The sequence below is a fragment of the Arachis hypogaea genome, chromosome 5, assembly GCF_003086295.3.
Source record: "Arachis hypogaea cultivar Tifrunner chromosome 5, arahy.Tifrunner.gnm2.J5K5, whole genome shotgun sequence".
Taxonomy (NCBI): domain Eukaryota; kingdom Viridiplantae; phylum Streptophyta; class Magnoliopsida; order Fabales; family Fabaceae; genus Arachis; species Arachis hypogaea.
In genome coordinates, this window is record NC_092040.1 from 115,468,202 (window position 1) to 115,477,676 (window position 9,475).

Here is a 9,475-nt window from a genome sequence, read left to right on the forward strand (position 1 = left end):
CCAAAAAAATTAACAAAAGAAACTCTTGGTAATAGAAGGATTGAACAATTATTCAAAATCATTTGACAAAAACATAATATTTCAAAAACAATCCATGAAATATTTCAAAAACAATCCATGATAAATTACATGCATAATAATAATAATAATAATAATAATAATAATAATAATAATAATAATAATAATAATAATATCACTACTGCGTCCATGATTGAACCAAGTTGGCAAGTGATGCAGAGGATGAACCCGTTTCTGAAAGTGCAGCTAAAGCCATGTCCTTCATCTTGGAAATGCTGTCCCTTAAATCCTTCCCTTTCCCATCAGACTCCATGACCATCCTCACCACCCTCTCCACCTCTTGGGCACTGACGAGCCCACCGTGTTCTTGAGTCTGATCCACCGCAAGAGCCACCTTCATGTCCTCCACCATGACGTTCCTGTTCACGTGCTGCTCCGCATAGAGCGGCCAAGCAATCATGGGCACCCCAGCAACCACAGCTTCGAGAACAGAGTTCCAGCCGCAGTGAGTGACGAAGGCTCCCACGGATTGACGACTGAGGACCTCAACCTGGGGGGCCCACGAGGCCACTACCATGCCCCTGTCTTGGGTCCTGTGGGTGAAGCCAGTTGGCAGCACTGAAATGGGGTCAAAGTTGTCTTGATCAGCAAGTAACTGGTTGGTTCCTGGATGCAGTGGGGGGCTCTTGACGACCCACAAGAACCTTTGGGCGCTCCGCTCCAAGGCTTGAGCTATCTCTCTCAGCTGCTCCACTGAGAACGATCCTCTGCTTCCGAAACACAGGTACACCACACTTTTACTTGGTTGTTTCTCCAACCATGACAAGCAATCTTTGCTTTCTCCACCAGATTGATGCTGTTGATCACTGGGATCGGCGATCAAGGGGCCAATGTAATAAACGGGAGGCCTTTCTTTCTGGTCGGGAAAGCAAAGACCTTCTTCAATGGCCTTAACGGCGTTGACTTCCAGCTCTCTGAAAGTGTTGACCATGATCCCACTCGATCTTGGAAGCTGCCTGCAGAAATACACCATTTCCTCGTAACAGGGGTCCTCCCTATCCAGCAACGGCTCCGGCATCTCCCACGCCCTCACCCCCGCCGTCATCCCCGGCACCCTCAGCTCCACCTTCAGATCCTTCAGCGACTTCTCCGTCTGCTCGTGGATCAACGGGAAGTAGATGTAGAGCGCAATCATGGCAGCGCCGGAGGTGAAGAAGTAGTAGACGGGGATTCCCATGGAGGAGGCTGCGTCCATGGCGGAGGTGCAGAAGATGTCGATGACGAAGGCTTTGACGGTGGAGGTCTTGGAGATGAGGGTGAGTGCGGAGGTGACGTTGGGGACGTTGTTGCGAATGAAGTGTAAGGCCCTTGCGGTGAGGCTGAGGGTGCCGGGGGGAGGAGGGTCAGAATGGGGGAAGCGGTGGAAGGAGATGGAAGGGTGGTCGGTGGAGATGCGGTGGATGTAGGCGTCGGTGGAAGGATGGTCGAGGAAGCCGGTGGTAAGGAGGATGGTGATGTTGTGGCGACGGAGGGACAGGCGTTTGGCCACTTCAACCATTGAAACTATGTGGCCTATGCTCGGAGCTGCATACAACACTATTCTTTCTTCCATCTTTCTCTTTCTTTCTTTCTCTCTTTCTCTCTCTCTCTCTCTCTCTCTCTCTCACTCACTCCTCAACTATCTATATTGTTCATATTTGTTGACTTGACTTTTAGTAGTTGAAAGAAGCCTTATAATCATACATGTTAAATGGTTAGGTGAGTAACAGATTGATTATTAAGACACACGAATATGCTTTTCAAATCTCATTGTATTCGATATTCATTTGCTTCTTTCTTATAGTTACTTTACAAGATGCACTTTGCTAAATTATGCAAAAGAATCTCAGCTTAACTTGTCACCATTGGATTGAGGCACTAAAATATACATCAACTTATATAATCAGTCTTCACTCATAACTTGGCTTTCAAAAGGGTAATCAAGGAGATCCATGCTACCTCCTCACTGTTTCTTTGGTGAGGGTAACCAAGCTAATGCCCGTTTGCAGTTTCCACAGCCAAATGGTTTTCTCTCCTATTTCGATTCACTTCCTTCCGATGGTTAATCTCTTTCCTGCAAAATATCAAATGCACCATGAATAACTTCGGCTAAAATAATTCTTATAAATTCGTTCAGTATCACATGAAAAAGGTATCTAAACATTATCCAATTGCAGCAGTGGCCAAGTCTTATACCACTACATGGGATTAACAACATAGATCAAATGGCATAACAATTATGTTCAAACCACAGAAAGAAAAATTCATTTATGATCATCTAGATCTCCTCTAGCAAGAAAAAAAATTAAAGAAAGAATATGTATATACTCAGCAACTAAATATGTCTGATAAAACATTCACAAACACACATGGCAATGAAGAAAGAGCTATAAACCTAAACTCAAGTCTTGACATCTACAGTATGCTGCAGCACTTCAACATTTTAATTCTGATTAACATACATAGTTTGCATAACAAAAATTATCTGCAAGTATTTTATGTGATGAAATGAGAAACCCAGCTTTAGTGTTAGGTAGGGAAACAGAAATTAAAGTATAAACAAGTATAGATTATAAGTTAACCTGAGACAATGCCATAGTGCATCATAGTGAAGAAGACCAGCAATTCTCCGCTTCCTCTCCCTGTTGCGATCTCCACCACGTTTAACCACTGGTAATTGCTTAATGCCCTTGGCTTCCATTAACTCCTTGGCCACAGCCAAACTGGTATTGGGATAACAGGTTAGAAGTCCACGCTCTCGTCCACGATAGGTCATACCCCGAGTACAAACAGAGGAAACTAAGCATGTATTTGCCTGTCAAATATTTAATTTGAAATATTATTTGAGACAAGACTAACCAACAGGTATTGTAGACAGTATAACTGGGATTTTTCAAGAATAAATCAATTGACATTTTTATCACAGTAGTATAACAGGAAAATCCAGGCATGAATTTCACTAATGTTTTTGTTCATCACTGCATTTAAAACCCATTCATCAAAGCTTTAATATATCATCTTAGCAATTGTATCCCTACCGACCCAAAACATAGAAACCATTTGTGTTATGATTTTATTCTGAAATTGGAACCCTCAATTATTTTCTATTATCATGTATTGTAAAAGGAAAGAACAGGGGGCAAAAATACTAATCCCAGAATAATTTGCAGAATGATTTTTAAATATATAAAGAGCAGAAGCACTTTCTACATACATCCACAAATCCTGAATCCCTCATAGAAGTGTCACTAGACTTCTCGGGAAGACACCTTCTGATGTCACCATATGTCAGTATTCCTTCCAGAAAACCTTCTTGATCGACCACTAGCACACAGTTCTGGTGGCCATCATGAATGCATTGGATTGCATCTTTCAGGGTTGCAGATGATGAAACCTTCAGATAGCTGTCAGACATGGCCTGAGAAACCTGAAAAGAGCAATAATGACATTAATGAAGGCATAAAGTTGATGGACAAAAAAAAAAGGATCACATGTCAGCATTCTGCTGGAGAGTTAACAAGAGAAGGATTATTTTTATTGATTAAAAGCTTTTATCAACCTTAAGATTTTCGAGATGAAGTTCCTCGTCAATTGCTTCATGATCAGCAGCATCACCAACAACAGAGAGTTCTAAACCATCAGCAGCATTTGCCTGTCTCCAGTTACCTTCATTTTCATCAGCAGGTGAAACTGGAGAATATCCTTTAGGTGAGTTTCTAGTATCAGATTTGTTGTCAATTTCCTTCTTCCGGTTTGTCACAGAGGGAACCCATATTGCCAATCCAACAGCCCCCTAGGTACAAAGTTTACAGTAACACAGTACGAGAACTGTAATCAATAAGAATTACAATAGAACAAAGTACTCACTTTATAATAAAAATATTATGTAAAATCAATAAAATATTATGCCATAGAGAAACAATTTTCTTCTGCCTTGCTTTAACATAAGATACAGGGAAACAACCAATGAGAAAATGAGCATGTAAGAATATACCAAACATCTTCTCTTGTTCAGTCGAGGTAAAAGAATGCAGTTTGCAAATTTTTCATTTTGTTAAACATAAGAATAGGAGAACAGCAGAAAAATGCACATGTAACTAAGTGAGCAATTTATTATCACTATCATGTAATTTTGGGTAAGAATTTTATTGAAGAATTACCATGAGAGGAAGCAGTATTCTATAATCTTTGGTCAGTTCAAACAGCAGTAGAACTGAAGTCAACGGGACAGAACAGACAGATGCTAACGTAGCAGCCATTCCAACCTGTGATAGAAATTAAAAATAACTTGTAATTATATGAGCTTACATCAACAAAGCTTGATGTCAGCAGTGACATTTATACAATATAGATACTGCACAATGAAGTCAACTTACAAGAGCATATGCCTGAGGTTGGGCCACAGCAGCATTTCCAGGGATTGCTGAATTGATAACTTCTGCTGCAACGCCTCCAAATACGGCACCAACTGCAGAACCAATCATTAAACTTGGCGCATAGAGACCACCTACTAGCCCAGAGCCCTTGCAAAGAGTTGTTGCAATAACCTTAGCAGCTGCCAATTGAGTCAGGAGCCATATTCCAGGAGCTGAAGCACTAGTTCCAGTATGGAGAATTTCTTCCACATTTGTGAAACCCCAATACAATATTCCAGGATATTTAAGAGCAATGATCCCAGCTCCTAAACCGCCTAAAGCAGGACAGACCACAAAAGGAAGGCCAAACTTTTCCTGGATCAACTCAAACAATTCAGTGAACCAATCAACCAAACGAGTCATGGCCACACTTACAACACCACACAGCATTCCCAATATCAGGTATAAAGGTAGCTCTGCAAGCAACATCATGAAGAAGTATCAGACATGTACTTCATAATTAAGACTTCATTCAAGAAAGGCAATGATTTTTGGCAGTGTGCATGCAATGCTGTTATTTGGTGTTAATGGTTGAGGGGGAACGACAGAGTTTTGCAGGATAACTTCCTGTGGTTTTACCTCTTTGGTGGGATAAAGAGTAAGAGAGATGTTTTCTTTTTATCTATGCAAGGATGGTTATCCCCTGTTGGGTATTATCTTCTATTCTAATTCTAACAAACTTTGTTGTCCGTATATATATATGAGACGTTTTCCATCATATCAAAACAAATACGATAGATGCACAAAGACAATATGGTCACGAACATAAACTGTATATAACAAAAACAGCAAGGTAAAGGAGAGTACCAGCAGCAGATTTCAAATCATATGCAGGCACTGTAAAAGCTGAGTGGGTTCCTAGTAAAACGTTTGATACAGTGGAGGAGATAACAGAAGCCAATATAATCATGGCAGTTGTAAATGGGGGAGAGTTTTCTGCACGAAGAGGCCTCAGCACTGTTTCAATGGCGAAGAAACAACCAGCAACTGCAGCATTGAATCCTGAAGAAAGAAAAATTGAAAGCTAAAATAACCAATCTATAGAAATCAAAAGAAAAATGCAGACGCTGCCGTCCTTACTCTTAAACCAAACATAATTAGAAACAAAACACAGGGTTGATTGATCAAATTATCCAGTAAAGTTAGGTGCCCAGATATGGATCAAAGAAAATTGTCCAGGGACTCAATTCTCAATTCAAATTCTTGAGAATTTATTGTCCTTTTGTTTATCTTCCCAATCATGAATAACGTGAACACCAATAAGAAGTTTGTCCTTTAAACAAATTTGTTGGTTGTTAAATCATGATTAAAAAGTTCAACAAGGCTCAAACGAGCATAATATGAAATGTATAGGCATTAAATGAGATTCACAAAGTGATTTTAACAAGATTGCCAGGCTACCTGAAGAAATTCCAGCTGCCGCACCAGCTGCAATAAGTGCTATTCTTCTTTCTCTGTTATTTTCCATCATTAATGAGAATCCATTGGCACATGACTTTCCAATATCAACACTAGGACCTTCAGGACCCAAAGAACAGCCAGTACCTAAAGTGACTGCAGCTTGGAGAGCCTTTATTGTGGGAAATACTCCAGAGAGCAAATCAAAACCTTGCCTTTGGGAGGAAGTGGACTGATTTATTTGGTCCAGTATTTCCAGTAAACCATGCATCATGCCAACAATGACTCCTCCAAAGACAGGTATCAAAAGGATCCGATGCCATGTATCAGCCAGTCTCTGCAAACGAAGCCAAGCAGCACCCTCATTTGGAGTACCCGCCCAGGCCCATTCATGTATTAGATGCACCTAAATGAGCACGTAGCAGCACATATCAGATAATTTGAATTCCACAATTGGCTGGTAAAGAACCCAGTCTAAAAATAGAATATAGGTGGCTAGATACCACAAAACCAAATGATTTCAGAAGGTCAGTATGACAATACTACAACATTACAAAAACAGGCATCAAAGATGGCTTGACAACCATGACAGCAAATTTATTAATGCCCAAATTCCCAAGAGACAATACCTTAAATAATTTCAGAGTCTCACAGTAGTAGCACAGAAGATATAAAAAGAATACAGCAATAGGAGTACTTATATAAGCCATAGCTGTTGACTAGATTGAAACAATAATGAAAAAAAAAAAGAGCACTTGTGATTTTGGTCACCTCTACTGTTAAGAATTTGTTCAGAGTAGAAAATGGCAAAGCTCTAGCATATCATATTTCTTTTTATGTCAACGATAGTGGGATAGTGGATACATCACATGAACCTTAGCCGATGCAGAGGCAGACTGACAAGCACACAAGAGGAAACAGCCAAGAGTAGCTATATATCAACAAGCTGCGGCAGTGAAAGGATACACACCCAACAAGATGCCATTCTCTTTGGTAGAAAAATTCATGACTCTTATAACTTCATCTTCAATGCCGTACAAGGTAACCATAAAACAGACCCTGGTTTATCTAATTCCTAAACCAACCCACCTTGTAACCATTGAAACAGCACTTCTAATTACTGATATTAGAGAAATATTTAAATATTTTGGCAGCACCGCACCCGACCAGTAAAAGCATAGCATACGGCAGACAGCATGATTACATACCATCAGATTAAATTCATAATATTATATTCAACAAGTTTAAACATGATCTGGATCTCAGAAGTGTTAATCTTTCTAACTATCTATCCTAAACATCGTAGTTTCTAGCCATTGAGATTAAGATTCTCGCATCCTAAACATGATAAAACCTTGTTGATCTTAGAATCTAGATCAATTATGTGAACCTACCTTATTTAAAAAAAAAAAAATTGCGACCAGCCATTAGGACAAGTCCGAATAATCCATCAAAGCAAGCAGCTCGATATATTACTTATTAGAGAGCAAAACAGAGAGAGAAAGAGGAGGGGGGGGGTGCATACTCCTTTATTGAAAGCAGCAACGAAGAGGCCGGTGGCGAGGCCAAGGAGGCAACCAATGAGAAGCAAAGCCCATTCTGGAGGTGCACTGTCGGTAAGGACATCTTCATCACCATGAAGATCCAAATGAGAGTGGTGATTATGAAGATTGTGGTGATCCCTTCTATCTCCATCTCTATCTCTATCTCTATCTCTATCTACATCTTTCTCAAGACGCTTGAAACTGTGTCGGTGACCCGACAGCCTAAGAATATCCCTGAACCCTCCTCTGCCACCGCTGCCACCACCTCCATTAACGACGACTGAGCGTTCCGATACTTGAGCTTCCACATCGCGCTCCGCATCTTGTGGAAGCCCCAGAAGGCGGTTCTGATCGCTCTCGGACATCGAAAACTTACCCAGATTCCTTCAAAAACCCATCAATGAAAATCGGCTTGAATCCCAAAACCCAACATCCAAATTGAAAACACACCGCTTCAATCAATCCCGAATTTGAAATCCCAATTCTCAAAATTTTTGTAATTTTTGGAAGATACAATCAAGGGATGATGATGATTCCAATGGGCCTTGTGGCGTCGCTATCTCAGGAATCAAATGGCGAAAGCGAGCGAGGAAGGTGAAACGTAAGAGAGAGAATAGTGTTAAGAACGTTGCTCCTAATTCCTAAATGCAAAGTGAGTTAGGCTCCAATCGAATCAAATGAAATCAAAGTGGCACTTCTTATTGCTTCTTCTTTACTTCCCACCACCTCCTCCACCCTGCGTTTTTCTCTTTTCACAAATATGAACACCCAAAACGTGTTTTGGTCAAACGAAATTACAAGCACCCATTTCTATTTGTCAAAATTTACAGAAAACCCCTTAAAAATATGTTTTCCACTTTCCTGTCTATGTCAATATGTTTTGAACTTTTGATTGTTTTCCACTCATCCCCTTAAAAATATTGCAAATTCAAGTTTTGGACCCTTTTCCTTTATATCCATATACTTTAAAAATTATTTATTGAATGCTAAGAGTCTAAAAAATTGTATACAATCGTCTAATTAAATTTAGGGAAAAAGACAAATAGGTCCCTAATTTTTCAAATTTTCGACAAATGCATCTTTGACAAAATTTAAATACAAAAAAGTCTCTGACTTTAATAAACGGAGGACAATTTAGTCCTTCCGTCTATTTACTTCTCATACACCTAACGGAACTAGCTGACGTGGCTGAAATGGTGTCCAGGTGTCCGTTACGGTACCACGTTGGAAGGAGAAAAAAGTTCGAAGGACAAATAAGTCATTGACATCATTTTACAAATAAAGTTCGAAGGATAAATAGGTCATTGAGAATTTTTTTTTTCAAAATTAATAAACTCATTTCCTAAATTCTCTCATCTACCTCTCTCCATTTTTATATTTCTCTCTACTATTTTTACTCTATATATAATTATATTTTATATTAGTAATTTGACAAATCAAAATATGTCATTCGATATTTTTTTACAATTAAAATATTTTAAATGTAAAATTATACACATTAAATTATTTTAAATTTTAGATAACGAATGTTAAAATTAATTACTAATAAAAAATTAGACTTTTTCATATAAAAATAATAACTAAAAATCTTATTATTTAATTTTTTATCTATAGATATCTTGGTCTTCTTAGTCAGAAACTTTTGTCAACTTACGACTTTTTTGTACTTTTGTGTCATGCATAATTTATACTGTTAGAACAAAGTGAACTATAATTTAAAAAAAAAAATATTCTCGTAATGTTATTATGCATAAAAATACTACTTCTAATATAATACACAAATGCACTAATGCTAACTTAATACATGAATGATGCACAAATGAACTAATGTTAACTTGATGCATAAATGAACTGATGCTAACTAATGCCACTGGTATGATGAAAACTGAACTAATGCAATTTAACAAATTCTAATATAATACACAAATGCACTAAAACTAAACTAATGCAATTTAAGAAAAAGAGTAGAAACATAACAAGCCCAATTTCTACAATTTTAATACAAATAATTTAAATTGTAGAATAAAACAAGTTAACTAAATTTCAAAATACAAGCATAAT

At 38.5% G+C, this 9,475-nt stretch overlaps 2 protein-coding genes across 2 annotated transcripts; both read right to left on the reverse strand.

The window, feature by feature from the left end:
- Positions 1-9: 9 nt before the first annotated feature.
- LOC112803117 (UDP-glycosyltransferase 88F4) lies at positions 10-1,630 on the reverse strand. Its single transcript, XM_025846608.3, has one exon. It carries the CDS (start codon positions 1,628-1,630, stop codon positions 197-199), a length of 1,434 nt encoding a protein of 477 aa, XP_025702393.1. The 3' UTR covers positions 10-196.
- Positions 10-8,336, reverse strand: LOC112803114 (chloride channel protein CLC-f). The gene is made up of 9 exons (XM_025846605.3): positions 7,396-8,336; positions 5,874-6,276; positions 5,280-5,474; positions 4,434-4,888; positions 4,218-4,322; positions 3,617-3,850; positions 3,272-3,484; positions 2,640-2,872; positions 10-2,131 (listed from the first exon to the last, which is right to left on the reverse strand). Exons 1-9 carry the CDS (start codon positions 7,777-7,779, stop codon positions 2,050-2,052), a joined length of 2,304 nt encoding a protein of 767 aa, XP_025702390.1. The 5' UTR covers positions 7,780-8,336; the 3' UTR covers positions 10-2,049.
- Positions 8,337-9,475: the final 1,139 nt, after the last annotated feature.

Bases quoted from the DNA above. Each gene is read 5' to 3' on its own strand.
- LOC112803117 (XM_025846608.3), bottom strand. From the start codon at position 1,630: ATGGAAGAAAGAATAGTGTTGTATGCAGCTCCGAGCATAGGCCACATA.
- LOC112803114 (XM_025846605.3), bottom strand. From the start codon at position 7,779: ATGTCCGAGAGCGATCAGAACCGCCTTCTGGGGCTTCCACAAGATGCG. The intron at 5,475-5,873 runs GTAGCCTGGCAA...TTCTTTCTTCAG, and splicing joins GGCAGCTGGAATTTCTTCAG to GATTCAATGCTGCAGTTGCT. The intron at 2,132-2,639 runs GTTAACTTATAA...GATATTTTGCAG, and splicing joins GCACTATGGCATTGTCTCAG to GAAAGAGATTAACCATCGGA.